At 38.3% G+C, this 20,745-nt stretch overlaps 1 protein-coding gene across 1 annotated transcript; it reads right to left on the bottom strand.

The window, feature by feature from the left end:
- Nucleotides 1-12,667: 12,667 nt before the first annotated feature.
- LOC104216877 (uncharacterized) lies at nt 12,668-17,229 on the bottom strand. The gene is made up of 2 exons (XM_009767012.2): nt 15,243-17,229; nt 12,668-15,128 (listed from the first exon to the last, which is right to left on the bottom strand). The coding sequence occupies exons 1-2, from the start codon at nt 15,325-15,327 to the stop codon at nt 14,824-14,826; spliced, it is 390 nt and encodes a 129-aa protein (XP_009765314.1). The 5' UTR covers nt 15,328-17,229; the 3' UTR covers nt 12,668-14,823.
- Nucleotides 17,230-20,745: the final 3,516 nt, after the last annotated feature.

Below are 20,745 nucleotides of genomic sequence, written 5' to 3'. Positions count from 1 at the left end.
CAAGATATAAGCTTCCAAAGTTGGATCAGTGATAGCAGAATTTTCTTCTACACGATTGCAAAAAGGATTTAGTGATTCACAGTGCCCAAAAAAGCAATTTGCGAACGTGACCCAAAGTCCGCGATCGCGATGCACACGCCTATGACCAAAAGCAACTAAAAATGGCCTAGAAATAGTCCGAAACTCACCCAAGCCCCTCGGGACCTAGTCTGAACATACCAACAAGTCCCAAAACATATTACGGACCTACTCGAGGCCTCAAATCACATATAATAATATGAAAATAACGAATCATTCAAGATCAATCTCTTAAGTTAATAAACCAAGCGTCTGATTCAAGCCTAACCAATCTGGAATGAATCCAAATTTTGTATACCAGTTCCAAATGACATATCGAACTTATTCCAACCGAGCCATACCTCGCAGGCTGGTGTAAGCCTGCAATCTATGTCATGATCCAAAATCCACTAAGGGTCGTGATGGCGCCGGATACCGCTGTCATGCAAGCCAACCAAAATATTTAATTAAATGCACGTTTTAATAATTTTGAAAATTATGAATTTTCCTTTAGTTCTACTTGTAAAAGGTAATCAATTCAAATTAAATATAAATGTTAAGAAGTTAATACAAGATACCCCATAATTATCCCAGAATCCGGTGTCACAAGTGCATGAGCATTTACTAGGGAATGACATAAAATACAGTAACTGTCTGGAATACAAGTGGACAGAAATGAAACTACAGTACAATACTCTGAAGGAGACTCTGCTGGTTGTGGGTCCTTTCGATAATTGTAGCTCACCTAAGTCTACGTATCAACCATGCCGCTATACCACTAAGCCACTAGCCACACATGAACGTGTGCAACAAAAATGCACAGCAAGTGTAGTATGAGTGCGAAAACAACATGTACCCAATGAGTACCCCGTCTAATCTCGAATAAGTAGAGACGAGAGGTCGACTTCGACAATTACTAGTGGTCCAATAGTAATATCTTATTAATACGCAGAATCATGGATTTATTGAAAATGACAATAAATTCAAATAAGTCATGAAACAGGTAAACGTTCTTTCTTATATTAAAAAGTCTCTGAATTCATAATCTATTAATTATCAATTTATCTCAAGTCAGGGAGAGCAAATATCAATATCAATAAATCTCAAGGCAAGCAATACAAGCATGCGCAAATCATGTCAAGGTCGTACGACCCGATCCAACATAATGTAAAATGTGCACTGCCGAGGATCGAACAGCGCGAACATAGATACATCTATTACCCCGCTCGCGAATCATACCTGCGACACGGTCAAATATAAATAAACACAACAATGAGTCAATCAAGAATTCATCAGGGAACAATTATCCAAAGAAAAGCCAATTCTCTTTTATCAATTCAAGAATATGAAGTTTCATCTTTTTAGAAATTCATTTACTAATTCGATGTGATTTAAGCAATTCAAACTATCAATAAGATTACAAATATTCCAAGTACAACATGCTTTTGGGTCCTAGACTACCTGGACTTAAACATAATAGTAGCTACGCACGGACTTTCGTCACCACGTGCGTACGTAGCCCCCACAAATAGGAGCACATAACCAATTATTTCACCTATGGGGACAATTCCCTCTTACAAGGTTAGAAAGGAGATTCACCTCGCTCCGAAGATCCACAACCGGCATTTCACGCCCTTCCAAAGGCTCGAATCGATGTACAATGCTCCAAAACTAGCCAATAATTATGCAAATCCATTAATATATGTTCAATTACTTATTATGATCCAATTTATAACAATTCCAAACCCCGATCGATAAGTTGACAAAATTGCCCTCGGGCCCATGTGCCCGGATTCAGAAATCTTTCGAAGATAAAGTTTACCCATGAACTCACGAACTCAAATATATGATTTTTTCCTAATTCCATGCCCAAAATCATGGTAAAAATCCAAAATATAAATTTCTAGGTCTCTTACCAAAAACCCACAACTTCTACCAAATTTTCATGCTCAAATCCGTATATAAACAAATATTAACTCAAAACTTAGTAGAATCCACTTACCTCATGCTTGGCGGTGAAAACGACACCTCAAAGTTGCTCCAAAATCGGCTCTAATGGAAGAAATGGGGTTGAAATGAACCCAACTCCCGATTTAAAAGAACTCACTGCATCCAGCATTTCTGCACCTGCGGTTACTTGACCGCTTCTGCAGTATCCCAGGTGCGACCCATTACCTGCTTTTGCGGTTTCTCACCAGGCTGCCATTTCCGCTTCTGCGCCTCAACCACCACAGGTGCGGTCCTGCTGCTGCGGCTACACGACCGCATCTACGATCTCTTCACTTCTGGCCCAGCACCGTTTCTGCGCCCTCCTAGCTGCTTCTGCGGCTCCGCACCTGCGGCCAAAACCTCGCAGGTGGGGTTACACCAGATACCAGTTGCTTCCATCCTTCTTCAAATTCCAAATTGATTCGTTAACCATCTGAAATCCACTTGAGGCCTCCGGGACCCCAACCAATCATGCCAACCAGTCCTAAAACACCTTACGGACTTGCTCGAGGTCTCAAATCATATCAAACAACGCTAAAATCATGAATCAACCTCCAATCCAAGCTTGATGAACTTTAGAATTTCAAACTTCTACATTTGATGCCAAAACATATCAAATCACATCTGATTGACCTGAAATTTTGCACACAAGTCATATTTGACATTACGGTACACTCCAATTTCCAGAATCGGAATCCGACCCCGATATCAAAAAGTCCACTTCCAGTCAAACTTCTCAAAAACCTTCAAATTTCTATCTTTAGCCAAATGACTCCAACATGACCCACGGACCTCCGAATTCACTTCCGATTGCTCTCCCAAAACCAGAATCACTATATGGAGCTACACCCAGACTCGAAGTCCCAAACGGACATCGATAATACTGAAATGCACTTCATCCCAAACTTATGGAATTCTTCCAAAAATGCTAACTTCTACAATAGGTATCAAAATGATCTCGGGTCTTCCAAAACCCGATATGGACATACGCCCAAGTCCGAAATCATCATACGAACCTGCTGGAACTTTCGAATCCCGATTCCGAGGTCGTTTACTCAAAAATCCAATCTTAGTCAATTCTTTCAACTTAAGGTTTCCAAAATGAGAATTCTCTTTCCAAATCAACTCCAAACTTCCCGAAAATCAGTTCCGACCATGCGTACAAGTCATAATACCTAAAGTGAAATTGTTCATGGCCTCAAACTATGGAACGGCGTGCTAGAGCTCAAAACGACCGGTCAGGTTGTTACATTCTCTCCCACGTAAACATACGTTTGTCCTCGAACGTGATGAGAACTACACTGAAGTAGTCTGAAATCACTATTTAACACCTCGTGCACCTACCCGTGCTACCACAACTCAGTTGAGCACATTAGCTCGATCAATTCTGAACATATTCCCTTTTATTCAAGCAAATAAGCCTTAGAGCCCAATTCCAACATCCGGGATTCTCTGCCAGGCCTGCTTCCAAAATACGCTCATCGTATCAATAACTATACACAGCACCAAAACATGACTACATACCTTAGCCGAATTCGCACCTTGCACCACTTTACTCACAGGACCACAATAACATTCTCTGATCAAATTAGCAAAATTCCATGAATCGGATGCTCCCAATGCAACTCATGATATATATAAGTCTTGGTCTAACTCTGACAAAACCGCCATGATGGAAAAGATGTGTAGAAATTCATAACCAACTGCCAAATCAACAATTCATTGGGTCTATACTCCTGACAAGAACCATCACCTCATTCTGAACCAAATAATGGTCTTTGCTCCTTAATATACTTCATATAATCAAATTACAATGATCCTAAATCCAATGATCTCGTCTCACCCAGTGCGAACTGCTCAGGCAATAAGCCACCCCGGACATGATCAAAAGTCTCATATTATGCCACAATGTGCCAATAGGCTACCAATTCGAACGCGATACAAAAGGAAAATGAACTCTGAAAAAGAGATCTAATTACCCCATTAGTGAATCATACATGTGACACGGTCAGCATAATTAAATAGACACATCACTCGCGAATCATACATGCAACGTGGGCACACAACAAATAGGAGTTTTCCTCAGAAAATAGGAAACAAAATGCATAAAAATAGATATAGGGAACTGTACTCGACATCACACTGTTGTGGCGCATAACCCGATCCAAACAACATAACCATGGCGGCGTGCCACCCGATCCATACATAAAATTCACATAAGGAGACACACACCAAGCTAGATTGCTCATTACAACAAAATACCGAATATTGTTCACAAGCACACTAAGAGCATAATACCATCCCTGGGGAGACATATAACGCCATAGGCTAAAAAACTCAAGCACAACTGAGGTGCGATATATGATCTGAATCTCGAGAGCCATCCTGCTCATATAACATCATCTCTACACATTACCTCAACATATAAGAAATTCACCAAGCCGTCTCACAACTCATACGGCGCAATATATCATTACATGAAATAGATGACGACGAAATAGTACCCCGACTACTCTTCCATAAGGAGTGCATTGCTGAAATGAACACACCTGGCCTGATATAGAGACCATATTCACTTTTAGATCCATCCACAAACCTCAAGCTGATTCTGATCACACTAAACTAGGCTAATAACCTTTTAAAGGTCCATAATAACTCCCTTTTTCTCATAACACATGAGAACTACCATCATGACCGGAGTAATCCTCCACAGTCCACAACCCAATAAACCCACTGCCCTCCAGGCATCAATTCTCTCCCACAACCTTCTGTAACATATAACAGGTCTGTACATCCAAACCACTGGCCGCACTAACGCTGAAAAGCGATCAAGAATCCTTAACCAGAATGCAAAGCCTTTTTCACAAAACACCAATCTCAGGTGACACTGAGGACAATACCAACTTACTTTAAACATTGAAACTCTTTTCCTGCTTATCCGAGCCCGTGACATCCTTGTCAACACCGAACTGCAACCTTGATCCTTACTTCAATCACCATACCACTTACTGCACCCAACATTCCAATATGTGATAGAACACAATTTTTGTCATAACTTCGGAACCACTAATAGGTTAACATTTTATCATATAAAAACTTTTCACTTAACTCACTTCAGAAGAACCATAGTAACACACAGGTGAATTCTCATAACCGTAGAATATGCAAATCTCTAAGTAGTAGTCTAAGCCATTATAGCCCTTCCAGGATCCGCCTACATATAACATGCCATAATAGTAGAATACTTCTGAGTAACATCGATTACGGCGACCGACAAGCCTCACACGTACCATCACAAATCATTTGCACAACTTAATCACACTGAAGGAAATGATCACTACCACCAATATGCTAATTCAACTATGGCTAACCAATCTGTTTTCTTCCAATTTATCCTTGATTGCCTTAGAAATAATAATAATAATAATAACTCCATTCGACACATAACACACTTCATCCGCACTCATCCCGAGTGACCTTGAATCACAAGACCATGTTGCCTCAAATCTCACGAACCATTGCACACCTCCCTTGTGCTCACTTTCGCATCCTCAACTAGTATGCCCATTCTGATAATCCCACTACGAATCCGAAGTCTTTTCTCATTTTCCTCCCAAATGCTACACTGCAAGTCAAAACATCATAGAACATTCTGGGCCTCTTCTCATAAGCTGCTACAAAAGCTTGATTCTTAATCGTACCTATAGGCTCAAAATTATTAGGCACCACACTTTACCCCTTTGAATCCACTAGGACCATTGTTGAGATCCACCCGCTCTGACTTGGCCCCGAATATAATCAACTCCATGAATCCTCTAGAACATGAATACCCTCTCGGCGAAGCACCCGATAGAATCACTTCCCTTGAAACCCGCATCTATACAAGGCATAAATCTTGAATCCTACCCCAAGTTCGAACATGAGCCAATAAGGCCAACCATAGCACACCTTTAACAATTACTTTGCTCAAATTACCACTTATGTTCTCTTCCCGTAGCTGAAATAACCCATTAATATGCTAATAACCAGAAATCTCGCAAGTAGTTAACCATGCAACCCAATCATAGGAGGTGGGACTCTCCTACATAGCTTGAAGCCACTATTACACAACTTTGGAATTCACCAGGATTCTCTATCTCTTATTAACATAACCTTGCGCAATCAACCACCAAAATTCTCTGAATCTTTCTGTAAAACCCCTTTTATACTCTGAATCATCAACTACATTCGCACGACCGATCTCTTTGCTGTATAACCAATAGAATTCTTCGCATAGGCTTCGCCAACCATGCGACAACCAATCTGCTCACTGGAGATAACCCACATGTGGAGTTTACGTGCCGACATCTTCCAACGCTGTTTCATGGTGTACAATCACTACGACATCAATAACCTATCCTGAGTCCGAGCTCACTCTCTAGATGCACAAGTCCATTCACTCCTCATGGACATCAACCGAATGTGCGACAATATCTTCCGATTCAAAGTTATGTTGTATCCTTCTTTATATCAAGCAACTCCCTTTAGTCATATCCAATCTCCCGCCGCGTAATAGCCAATACTTCAGATTATTTCCGTAAACCCCAATTACCAATCACTAAAATTCCCAAATTATTCCAAACCCCCTTTAAGGTGTGTAGTTATCCTACCACAAAGCTCATATGCAACTCCGTCACTCTCCCACTTTAGCGGAACTCACCCCTTTAATCGACTACTCAACCTTTGCATTCTTATACCTAGCCTTCTAGAAATTTTAAACACCGCCTGACACTCCCGACATGTCCTTTCTCATCCTTTGGTGCTCAGTTGTTGCCTTAAATAAAATCTATCTTCGCAGCACTTGAACCCTCAAATCGCTACTAACCTTAAACTTTTCCGAAGAAAATCTTTCTCGAGCCGTCAATATTAGAAACACCGATTCAATCCTGAACCACCGTACCATGCGATCTCTGACAGTCGTTTCTCCCATATTATCTCATAATATCTTACCCCAAAGGCAAATTGAAGAAGATCATAACACCGGCGAACTTAAGCCATACAATCGAGGACGACGACACTACATCGCAAATGAAAATTCCACCACGCTTAAAAATACCAAGTCTCATTACTCCATCCCCCCAAATCATTCATAGGCCAATTGTTTTTCCTCCGCCAGAAATGAAATATCAGATATCTGAATCGTGCACTGAGTAGACTTCCTTTCAAATTATTCACCGTCCCAACACATAGGCAAGTATCTTACCATCAAGTCAATACTGTGCGATAACCAATCGTGAGCATCATATCAACCTATGCATATCCTCCAAGCTCTTAGAAGCACAACTACCGATCTGAAATGATAGAAAAATCCTTCCGCAAGGCGAAGACAATAGCCCAACAAACTATACCGGGAGAAACATCCCACACCACATCTGTAGAACCATTACAATTATTTAATTCTCGATTTATGACAAGCGGTTCGCGTCGCGTAAGATTGAGTAGGAAGGAAAAAAGGGCATAAGCCTCAAGGAATCAAATCGCACGATGAGGAATCAAGAAGGGAAGTTCTCCTAACAGCCCTGTAGCCTATCGAAGATAAGTACAAACGTCTCTGTACCGATCCGCAACACTCTACTAGACTCGCTCATGACTCGTGAGACCTAAGGGAAACCTAGTGCTCTGATACCATGTTGTCACGACCCAAAATTCACTAAGGATCGTGATGGCACCAGACATCGCTGTCAGTCAAGCCAACCAAAATACTTAATTAAATGCACGTTTTAATAATTTTGAAAACTATGAATTTTCCTTCAGTTCTACTAGTAAAAGGTAATCAATTCAAAATAAATATAAATATTAAGAAGTTAATACAAGATACCACATAATCATCCCAGAACCTGGTGTCACAAGTGCATGAGCATTTACTGGGAAATGACATAAAATACAGTAACTATCCGGAATACAAGTGGACAGAAATAAAAATACAGTACAATACTATAAAGGAGACTCTACTGGCTGCGAGTCGTCTCGATAATTGCAGCTCACCTAAGTCTCCGTATCAACCATGCCACTATGCCACTAAGTCACTAGCCACACATGAACCTGTAAAACAAAAATGCACAACAAGTATAGTATGAGTACGAAAATAACGTGTACCCAATGAGTATTGTGTCTAATCTGGAAGAAGTAGAGATGAGAGGTCGACTTCGACACTTACTAATGGTTCAATAGTAATATCTTATTAATACGAATAATCATGGATTTATTGAAAACGACAGTATATTCAAATAAGTCACGAAATAGGTAAACGTTCCTTCTTATATTAAAAAGTCTCCGAATTCATAATCTATTAATTATCAATTTATCTCAAGTCAATGAGAGCAAATATCAATTTCAATAAATCTCAAGGCAAGTAATACAAGCATGCGCAAATCATGCCGAGGTCGTATGGCCCGATCCAATATAATGTAAAATGTGCACTGTCAAGAGTCGAACGACGCGAACCATAGATGAATCTATTACCCCGCTCGTGAATCACACATGCGACGTGGTCAAATATAAATAAACACAACAATGAGTCAATCAAGAATTCATCAGGGAATAATTATCCAAAGAAATGCCAATTCCCTTTTATCAATTCAAGAAAATGAAGTTTAATATTTTTAGAAATTCATTTACTAATTCAATGGGATTTAAGCAATTCAAACTGTCAATAAGATTACAAATATTCCAAGTACAACATGCTTTTGGGTCCTAGACTACTCGGACTTAAACATAATAGTAGCTATGCACGGACTCTTGTCACCTCGTGCATACGTATCCCCTATAAATAGGAGCACATAACCAATTATTTCACCTGTGGAGACAATTCCTTCTTACAATTTTAGAAAGGAGACTTATCTCACTTCGAAGATCCATAACCGGCATTTCACGCCCTTCTGAAGGCTCGAATCGATGTTAAATGCTCCAAAACTAGCCAATAATTACGCAAATCCATTAATATATGTTCAATTACTCATTATGATCCAATTTATAACAATTCCAAACCTCGATCGATAAGTTGACAAAATTGCCCTCGGGCCCACGTGCCCGGATTCAGAATTTTTTTGAAGATAAAGTTTACTCATGAACTCACGAACTCAAATATATGATTTTCTCCTAATTCCATGCCCAAAATCGTGGTAAAAATTCAAAATATAAATTTCTAGGTCTCCTACCAAAAACCCACAACTTCTACCAAATTTTCATGCTCAAATTCGTATATAATCCAAGTATTAACTCAAAACTTAGTAGAATCCACTTACCTCATACTTGGTGGTGAAAATGGCATCTCAAAGTTGCTCTAAAATCAGCTACAATGGAATAAATGGGGTTGAAATGAACCCAACCCCTGATTTAAAAGAATTTACTGCCTCCAGCATTTCCGCACCTGCGGTCACTTGACCGCTTCTGCGGTCCCCCAGGTGCGCCCACTACCCGCTTCTGCGGTTTCTCACCAGGCTGCCCTTTCCACTTCTGCACCTCAACCACCGCAGGTGCGGTCTTGCTGCTGCGGCTATACAACTGCATTTGCGGTTTCTTCACTTCTGGCCCAGCACCGCATCTGCGCCCTCCTAGCCGCTTCTACGTCTCCGCACGTGTGGCCAAATCTCGCAGGTGCGGTTACACCAGATACCAGCTACTTCCATCCTTCTTCAAATTCCAAATTGATCTGTTAACCATCCGGAATCCACCCGAGGCTCCTGGGACCCCAACCAGTCATGCCAACCAGTCCCAAAATACCTTACGGACTTGCTCAAGGCCTCAAATCATATCAAACAACGCTAAAATCATGAATCGACCTCCAATCCAAGCTTGATGAACTTTAGAATTTCAAACTTCTACATTCGATTCCAAAACATATCAAATCACGTCCGATTAACCTAAAATTTTGCACACAAGTCATATTTGACAATACGGACCTACTCCAACTTCCGGAATCGGAATTCGACCCCGATATCAAAAAGTCCACTTCCAGTCAAACTTCTCAAAAACCTTCAAATTTCTATCTTTAGCCAAATGACTCCAAAATGACCCACGGACCTTCGAATTCACTTTTGATCGCGCTCCCAATACCAGAATCACCATACGGAGCTACTCCCAGATTCGGAATCCTAAACGGACATCGATAAGACTGAAATGTACTTCAGCCCAAACTTATGGAATTCTTCCAAAAATGCTAACTTCTACAATAGGTGTCAAAACGATCCCGGTCTTCCAGAACCCGATCCGGACATACGCCCAAGTCCAAAATCATCATACGAACCTGCTGGAACCTTCAAATTCCGATTCCGAGGTCGTTTACTCAAAAATCAAATCTTAGTCAATTCTTTCAACTTAAGGTTTTCGAAATGAGAATTCTCTTTCCAAATCAACTCCGAACTTCCCGAAATTCAGTTCTGACCATGCGTACAACTCATAATACCTGAAATGAAGCTGCGCATGGCCACAAACTGTGGAACGATACGCTAGAGCTCAAAACGACCGATCGGGTCGTTACAATCTATTTTCTCGAATTTTTCCCAAAAGTTTCTTGCGATTTTTAGTATTTCGTGTGAAAAAATTCGCAGGTAATACACATGCGGGTTAAAAATTCCTAGGTAATGTACCTGAGGATTTTAAACTTCGCATGTAATAATTACATGCGAAGGTTTTTCCATCTGAATCTTTTTAGAATCCATAGAAAAATTCCCATGTAATTTATTCTTTTCTTATAATGATTTTCCAAAACTCTAGAACACAATATTTAATACTAAAAAATTTATTAAATCTATGGATGATATACCAAAAAAAAAATTAATTATGGAATTTCGATAGGGGTTACACCGAAAAAAATTCAAATTAACTTTGAGATAAGCTTATAAATTGGAGATTTATTAAATCTATGGATTTGAGGTAGTGGGAAAAGGACGACAAAAGAGGACTGGCAGTATGCTGAACCAGAACCATAAAGGTGGTGAGAGGGCCTATAAAAATTGAGCCTAAGGATAAAAAGGACAAAAAATAAAAAGTAACCTGCAAGGATTTGGAGGGGTAAGACCGTCAATTTGATCTACTGCAATTGTAATTTAAGCTCCCCCTTAGAAAACTTCTGAGTTGGAGTAATAGTCTTCAAAGCTTGTATAAGTGGTTTCACTTCAAATTTTCTCCAAAATAGTCACCCCTAGTCACATTCTTCTCACCAGTGCCTCTCTCGTCCTCTGAAGCTAAGGTAATATCTTATCATCCTTCTCTTCTATTCTTACTTGAGATGGGAAGAGTTGATTTTTTTTTTTTCAATTTCACGTTTAATTTTTTATATATTGGAAGATTAGGAGAAGGCATCCGTCCTCCATGTATGATGCATGTGGTTGCAAAAGAGTGTTTTTTAACCATAAGTTTCATTTTCATTTTCGTTTTCTCTTTTCTGGGTTTAGTTCTTGCAACATTCTTTTCAGGTTCCAGATAAATCTTTGAAACAATCACTCTCCTTTTGGGTAATGAAACTATCTCACTTCCAGGGTGCATTTTTTTTTTCCAAACCTTCAGAAAGAATTTTTGAACGTTAAATTGTGACTACATCTGAGATTTTGCTCCTATTTTTTGGCTTTGAAATGGCAAAGTATGGATCGGTCGACGTCCCTGTTTTATAGTAGGTGTTTTTTTTGCTGCAACGTACATTTGTGTGATTTGTATCTTTAAGTAAATAAAAATCGAGGAAATGAGTCACGTTTAGTTTGGACTTTGTTGTTTCTGTTATATCTGAGTAAAGTTGCATTTAATTACTTGCTTCCAGATAACTTTTGCTCTCACGGCTCTAGGCTTTTTGTATGTTTAGGTACTTTTCTTATCTATAGGATACTACTAGCGATGTTGTGCTGCTTCCTCAAGCTACAAAGCTGGATGTTATTGATTTCACTTTGCTAATTTGCACATTGCAGTTTAGCCAACTTTTGTTTCTTTAAGTGTCTTGTGGAGTCATTATCGGTTGTTTGAGGTTAAAAATTTCAGTCCCAGTAAGAAGATTTTCTTTCTCAAATCTTATGAAACTATTTTGAGTTTTTTAAGCGAAGATCAAACTATTTGATTCTTGGAATAACTTCATCGCGGTTAAGATTAACAGAACCTGCTATAATTGCAAAATACTAAGTACTCTGGAAAGCGTAAAAAGTTCTAAGTAATATGACTCAATCAACTTTCAGGACTACTCCCGTTAACTTGTGTTGTAGTTGTAGAACATAGATTTTGGTCTACCTCATCCTATATTACTTTTTGTTCCCGAGTTAAGTTAGTGTCCTTGGCACATGTCTGTTATGTTTCTCTAGAACTGCTCAAAATTTTCGAGGAACTCCATTGGTTGTTGTTTTTGATGCTGTGAGTTTGATGTATTATTTTGTTTAAAAAGTAATTTTAGGTTTGTCAAGTGTTTAAGTCTAGAATCGAAGATTTAAAATTTTGATTTGTGTTTAGTTAACAAGATACCATCAGGGAACGAGTCCAGATTGTCAACTGTTTGATTGTTTGCTTGAAATTTTAAGTTTGTCAATGTTAATGCTTCGAGTTTGATGTATTCTCTTGCTTTTCTTTGCATTCAGCGGAAGTCAAGTGATGGACTGCAACAACAAAGAGGCTATCAAGGCTAGAGACATCACTGAAAAGATGATGAAAGCTGGAGATTTCAAAGGAGCTAAAGAGTTTGCATCTAAAGCCCAGAACAATATACAGACGTTGGTTTGTGACGTGCATTGCTCTGAAGGTTGGTACGACATTCTTCAAGTGGAAAAAGCAGCTAATGATGCTCTTATCATGACGCAGTTCCAAAGTTCGCTCTCTCATTGCATTCTGATAAAAATAAGTTCCATGGTTCAGCTGATGCCTTTAAGCGAATTCATGAAGCTAAATTGTTCCTTTTGGATAAAGAAAAACGTACAGAGTATGACGATAAGGGCCGCACTCCTTCAATAAGCTCTGAAGTACTAGTGCAGAATACAAGCAGTCAGCCAGACATCAGGACGCATCCTTGCATACCAAAACGATTTCCATATCACATCAGAATTCATGAATCAGCAAGGTACTCAATTAGAGTTTCCCTCAGAGGCAGGTAAGGAGTCTAATAGCAATAGAAACTCAGAAAATGCATATGAAAAATTGAATGACGGCTTATTAGGGGAATATAAGCAGAAAAACACAAAGAGAAGGAAGACATCATCAAGTGACGAAGAAGAAGACATTCTATCTCCTGCAGATGGAGTGAAATTGAACCCGAAATCTAAAGGAGAGAGATTTTAGGTTAATCAGAAGAGGCAGTCTGAAGGAAATGCACATCCTGCTGATTGGAAGTATAATACCATGTATCTCGTAACTTCCGCACAGAAAGCTAATAATATTCAACCAGAGTTTCACAACTTTGAAGAAATGAGATCACCTAAGAAGTTTCAAGTTGATCAATTTTGGGATATCTATGACGATGACGACGGCATGCCAAGGTACTATTGCCAGATAAAGAAGATAGATCATATCCCTAATTTGGCGTTGCATGTCTACTGGATTTATGGTTGTTCACCACCTAAAGGCATAATACATTGTCATGATAAAGAAATGCCAATTGGTTGTGGAATCTTTGAGCTTCAAAATACAAATCTGCACGAAATGACAACTGATTCCTTTTCGCATCAAGTAGGACCAGAACCTACGGGCAAGAAGGATGAACATAAGATCTTCCACAAAAGAGGTGACAAGAAAGGTACGTACAAGATATTCCCCAAAAATGATGAAGTTTGGGATGTTTATAAAAGCTAGAGTGCTCATCTGAAATTTGACAAACTGGAGGATTATGAACATGAAATTATCCGTAAAGTTCTTAATACGAGTAAATGGTTTTAAGATTGTCTACAAGCCTCAAGTGGAAGAAGAGGAAAATGGAATGGTGGAAATATCTCTAGCCGAGCAGCTCAGGTTCTCTCATCAAATTCCTGCTTCTCGCCTGACAGAAGAGAAAGGTGGCTGCCTCCGAGGCTTCTAGGAGCTCGATCAACAAGCAGTTCCTTATCATTTGCTTTGTATTGACGACTGAATGGAGTCTAGTGTATCATTTCAACAATTTCATGCTCATAATTCTCTAGTTTGTCAAATTTCAGCTGAGCACTCCAGTATTTATAAACAGCCCAAACTTCACCATTTTTGGGGAATATCTTGTTCGCACCCTTCTCTTCACCTCTTTTGCGGAAGCTCTTGTGTACATCCTTCTTGCCCGTAGGTTCTGGTCCTACTTGATGCGAAAAGGAATTAGTTGTCATTTAGTGCAAATTTGTATGTCGAAGCTCAAAGATTCCACAACCAATTGGCATTTCTTTATCATGCCAATGTACCTTTAGGTGGTGAACAACCATAAAGCTAGTAGACATGCAACACCAAATTGGGGATATGTTCTATCTTCTTTATCTAGTAATAGTATATGATCTATCTTCTTTATCTGGTAATAGTACATCGGCATGCCGTTATCATCATCAAAGATAGCATATAATTGACCAAATTGAAACTTCTCCGGTGATCTCATCTCATCAAAGTTATGAAACTCTCGTTGAACATTATTAGCTTGTAATGCGGAAGTTACGGGATTCATAGGATTATACTTCCAATAAGCAGGATGTGTATTTCCTTTCCCTAACCCAAGATATCTCTCCTTCAGATTCCGGGTTCACTTGAGCTCCGTTTGAAAGAGATAGAAGGCCTTCTTCACCGTCATTTGTTGATGCCTTCCTTCTCTTTGTGTTTTTCTATTTATTCCCCTGATAAGCCCTCGTTCAATTTTCCATATGCATTTTCCGAGTTTCCATTGCTATTAAACTCCTTACCCGCCCCTGAGGGAAACTCTGATTGAGTACCTTGCTGATTCATGAATTCTGATGTGACATGGAAATAGTTTGGTGTGCAAGGATGCATCCTGATGCCGGGCTGGCAGCTTGTATTCTGCACTGGTACTTCAGAGCTTCCTGAAGGAGTGCGGCCTTTATCGTCATACTCTGTACGTTTTTCTTTATCCAAAAAGAATAATTTTGCTTCATGAATCCGCTTAAAGTCAACAGCTGCACCATGGAACTTAATCTTAGCAGGATGCAATAAGAGAGCGAACTTGCAGAATTGCGTTATCATAAGAGCATCATTAGCTACTTTCTCCACTTGAAAAATGTCGTACCAACCTTCAGAACAATGCACATCACCAGGTTTCATCATCTTTTCAGCAGTGTCTCTAGCCTTGATGGCCTCTTCGTTGTTGCATTCCATCACTTGACTTTCACCGAATGCAAAGAAAAACAAGAGAATACATCAAACTCGAAGCATTAAAATTGACAAACCTAAAATTTCAAGCAAACAAAACAGTTGACAATCTAGGCTCGTTCCCGGATGGCCTCTTCTTCACTGAACGCAAAGCAAACTTTTAAATCTTTGATGCTAGACTTAAACACTTGACAAATCTAAAATTGCTTTTTAAGGTATCAAAAGAATACATCAAACTCACAGCATCAAAAACAACAACCAATGGAGAAGTTCTTCGAAAATTTCGAGCGGCTGGAAAGCTCGGGAACAAAAAGTAACATAGGATGAGGTAGGCCAAAATCTAATTTAAGTTAACGGGAGTAGTCCTGGAAAGCTGATGGAGTCATATTGCTTAGAACTTTTTACGCTTTCCAGAGTACTTAGTATTTTGCAATTATAGCAGGTTGTATTAATCTTAACTGCGGTGAAGTCATTCTAAGAATCAAATAATTTGATTTTCGCTTGAAAAACTCAAAATAGTTTAAGAAGATTTGAGAAAAAAGTCTTCTTACTAAGATTGAAATTTTTAACCTCAAACAACCCATAATGACTCCACAAGACACTTAAAAAAACAAAAGTTGGGTAAACGGCAATGTGCAAATTAGCAAGTGAAATCATAACATCCAGCTCTATAGTTTGAGGCAGCAGCACAACATCGCTATTAGTATCCTATATATAAAAAGAGTATCCTATAGGTTCGATATGTCATTTGGAACTTGTATGCAAAATTTGGATTCATTCTGGATTGATTAAGCTTGAATGAGACGCTTGGTTCAAAGTTTGACGTTTATGAACTTAAAAGATTGATCTTGATCGACGATTCGTGGTTTTGATATTATTATGTATGATTTGAAGCCTCGAGTAGGACCATAATATGTTTTGGGACTAGTTGGTATATTCGGACGGGATCTCGAGGAGCTTGAGTGAATTTCGGAGGTGATTTCGGATGATTTGCATGCCATTTTTAGTTGCTTTTTGCCACAAGGGTGTGCATCGCGATTGCGGACTTTGGGTCACGTTAGCGAAGAGCAAATTGTTGGTTTGGGCATTGTGAATCACGATCGCGGAAACCTTTTTGCGATTGCGTCACAGGAAATTCTGCTATTACTAACCCGACTTTGAAAGCTTATATGTTGCGATCTATAAGGAATTTGGAGATTAATATTTTCATATGAGCTGCTCTCCGTCAATTTCAAATATTGTCAACCTGCTTAATTTTTTAAAAGAAACATAAGACAATGGCACACTTTTCAACTGAGTTGATACTTTGGAAAAGGTTCAATCTTGACCACAGTCAAATCAGTGGAATATAAAACATTAAAACTCATTGGAGAAATAGAAAATTTATTTTTAACTAAAAATAAAGAGAAATGGGACGTGATCATGAATCATGAAGATGTTCCAGCATGTAGAAAAACAATACTGACCTTATAACCGAGAGGACTCGACTCTCCTATGACAGGCCAAGAACCGGCACAAACAAACCGGTAAGCGGCAAAGACGCCACGTAGGACATCAATCAAGAGGCTGACGGCGAAGTCAGCGACGTCATCGGAGAATGAATCTCCAGCGGTGGTAACGCGGATGTTACGGCGGCGACACTCGGCGAGGTCAAAGTGGTCAATGCCGGCGCTTGTACCCACGATGCACTCTAAGGAAGGGTAAGCATCCAAGGTTTCAGAAGTGACCGGACTAGGACCCACACAGAGCATGAGCCGAACCGAGCTGGAGAGGTGGAGAAATGATGGGTCGGATTCGTCGACCGGGTTCGAAGCTTGGACAAGAACATGGTTTGAACCTCGAAAGGTGATGGAGAAGAAGTAGCCGGAGATTGGACATTTCCAGCGAGCCGAAAAAAGACATCTTCTCAGTTCCGATTAGTATTTTGTTTGAGGGTGTAATGTGATGTCCCATTTTTGTTATTTGTATAAATTGAGTTATAAATTAACCACGAAAGCAGACAAAATAGAATAGAGGAAATGGAAATAGAGAAAATATAATTTAATTAAGAGAAAAAAGATTCTTGCCAACTGGAGTATATTTGTCACTATTGCATGCCCACATTTTTTTGTTAAGAAAAGTGATGCTCCTTCTGTTCATTTTATTTTATGTAATGGTGTTTAACATACGTCAAGAGGTGATTATATATATTATTAGTGATAGTTGGAAATAATAGTAAACAAATAATTAGAAAAGTGTTTACCCGTAAAACGGTATAGTTGAATTTATATGTGATTTATAGAAAACTAAATTAATTTGATCCAAAAATAATAGATGAATTAAACAACTTAGTCTTAAAATTGAAATAGACGGCAGGTATTTTGGTTCCGGGCAAAGAGCTACTGGGAGCAATAAGAACAATACAAATAAGCAGGACAGTAAAATATTATTGAGCTTTTGATAGAATATAGTGTATGCTTGTCAGAATATTCGTGTCATTTACAATGATGATAGAGCTCACTATTTATAGTTGTACCTAGGAAACAAGGTCCTAGGATTAAGCTCATCTTTAATGACAATTATGAGGTCCATTAAAGGGTGTGTAACGGTGGGCAATGAATGTCATATTTTCTGTAACGGATTATCCAATTAATGTTATATGATATTCTTCATTAAATGCTACTGGATGGCGGCATTAATTTTGTTGTTATGAGTATTATTCTCTCCGGTGACAAGCGAGATCATTGCCTTCGGATTTGGCTATCTTCTTCCTTTGGTTCCGCGTGTCGCTTTTCATGCGATTAGTAAATATGAATATATTTTACTCCATACAGATAGTCCGCCTGCTTTCCGGTGACATAATTTCGTGTCACCGGAAAGTTGGTAGAAATACCTTTTTTGGCGGGAAATTCTATGATCCCCTTTGAAAAGTTTCTGACGGTTGATTAGACGCACGTATCTCTAAATTTGATGCCCCTAACATGCGTCATCCCATGATTTAGCATCACTTTTGCCGGTTATCAAGGTAATTATGGCCACTATTTTAGCCGCCTATACCTTTACTTATACGCATCAAACCTCTTCATTTACACTTCATAATTCTCTATACTCTCTCAAACTCTCTTTACTCAACTCGTACTTTGTCTTCAAGCTTTCTTTAACGTTCTTCTTGAGAGATAACTTCCCTTAAGAAATGACCTCTTCTTCCAGAAACGCCGTTCCTCCTACGGTAAGCACTATTATCCCAGAGAGTCTTGTTAGTACCAAAATTTTTGAAGAGAAGTTTCCTTCCGCTAACCCTTGTACATGGGTCGTTGGCATGTACCCTTCTTCCAGCCGTCCTTCCAGCATTCCCGCTGTGAAAGAAGACTTCAATTGTCAAGATTTAGACATTATTGCTCCAGATCTGGCAGAGCGAATAACTCTCCCCAAGAAGGGTTTCACGTATTTTTATACATATCCCTTCACTCTGGGACCATTTTGTTTGGGCGGGGAGCTTGATTCCATTATTGTGGAATTTTCCATTCGCTACTGTTGCACCCGATTTTGCACAAGTCAAAACAAACTACAACTTATAGTTCCTCTGAGGTTCATATAAAGTGAAGAGTTGTCGTCTAATATTTAAGGTATATTAGGGTACCTATAAGTCGGATATGGATCAATATCTTAATAGTATGCTAAACCACTTAGATTCTAGGTAAGGATTCAAGTTATTCTAAGGGGAAGCTGTTAGGCATCCCTTAAAATCTACCCTAAGGTAGTTCCTTAAACTTAGTCTAAAAATGGGGGGGAAATTATCTATATTCTAATTATTTGTCTATCAATTACTAGAGTCTATGTCCTCAGAGAAGCTAACACATGTTTATCAAAGAAGTGGTTAATTTAGAGCCTGTTTGGATGGGCTTAAAAGTTGGTTAGCTTTTAAGTCATTTTTAGCTTATTGAGGTGTTTGGCAAACTTAAAATTTGCTTAAAGGTCAAATACTTTTAAGCCAAAAGGTCCAAATTAAGCCAAAAGTGATAAATTGGGTAATCCCAACTTTTTTTTTCTAGCTTAAAAGTCATTCCTCTTTGACCAAGTATTTTACATTGCTATCCCTGATACTTATGTATTATTTTCAAAATATCCCAATCTTTTCTTTTTCCCCTTTCCTCCGCCATTTTTAATCTTTGCCTTTCAAATTCCATAATCTTTTCTTTTTCTCCTTTCCTTTGCCATTTCCAATGTGTGCCTTCCAAATTCCATCACTGCCGAACACTTTTGGTTTTGGATTCATGAGAGTGAAAAATTGTGTTGTTCTTTGTAGAGTTATTCAACAGTGTTTTGTTCTTTGTAGAGTTATTATCCCTTTTACTTTTTCTAAATCCAAAACTATCCTTCCCTTACTAATTAATAAATCCCGTGTCATCTCTGCTGCCATTCCCCAAAATTTTATCAATTTGTTTGAAGTTGTAAACATAAAGCCAACTGTAGCTTTGTAAATGTTTGATACATTTAATATTTTATATACATTGTTTTGTTTTAGTTTCTTTTTTGGTTCCATAACATTTTTTTTTTTTTAAAAAAGATTGATGTTAAATCCCTCATTTTTTTAAATTGGTGAAACTATATTCTAAATCAAAATTTTCAATGAGTCTACACGTTAACAAAGAATTTGAAGCTATGAGCCGAAAAAATATTTTTTGGTGAAATAATAGATTATTGCATGTTATTTAAATAAATAATTTATATTTAGGCAATTAGTTTAAATTGAAAATGAACTAAATTATAATTTTTTTGTATATTTATTAATTTAGAATAAAATATTATCGTAATCATTTTCTTTATAGTGTTAACAACTTTATGGATATTTCAGTCATTTTAACAGAAATAAGTGCTTACTAGCACTTATTTACCAAATACTTCAACAACTTTTTTTAAGTTTAAGCACTTTTTTCCAAATATTTAACTGCTTATTTATAAAACAAGCTCTAGCACTTAGTATTTGTGAGTCAAATAAGGTTGATTGACTTAATATATGAATTATCAATATGGTTGACACTAGGCCTAAAGCGTGACTAATCATATTCAAAATACTTTTTAATTTATAATACGTCAACTTGGTTATTTATTTAAAGGTAAAAATACACCAGCTAGAATAACGACTTGATTACATAATTAGTTATAGATTAAAGCAAATTGCCGATGGACATATAGGATCATATATGAGTTAGCCATGCCACATCAAAGTGAATACTTATAACTAACATTAACAAGGCTTATCATAGAAGGATGAACAAAATATACAACACATAAGTAAAACCAAACCTCCCTTCAAAGTTCCAAGGTTGTAGCAATACTTCGATGTTTTTTCAGAAAAACAAGGAAATAAAGCGAGCCTAATTTGAATGGCCAGTATCGAATCTTCCTGATGGCGTCTATTTCATTTTATATGATCGACGACTC

Source organism: Nicotiana sylvestris, chromosome 7 (genome assembly GCF_000393655.2).
Source record: "Nicotiana sylvestris chromosome 7, ASM39365v2, whole genome shotgun sequence".
NCBI lineage: Eukaryota > Viridiplantae > Streptophyta > Magnoliopsida > Solanales > Solanaceae > Nicotiana > Nicotiana sylvestris.
Note: the sequence above shows the minus strand (reverse complement) of the source record. Positions and strands in the feature narration are given on the sequence as shown.

What these genes read in the sequence shown, in the direction of transcription:
- LOC104216877 (XM_009767012.2), bottom strand. Translation starts at nt 15,327, where the DNA reads ATGGAATGCAACAACGAAGAGGCCATCAAGGCTAGAGACACTGCTGAA. An exon ending in TGATGTGCATTGTTCTGAAG is followed by an intron (nt 15,129 to 15,242) that starts GTTGGTACGACA and finishes TCCATGGTGCAG; the next exon opens with CTGTTGACTTTAAGCGGATT.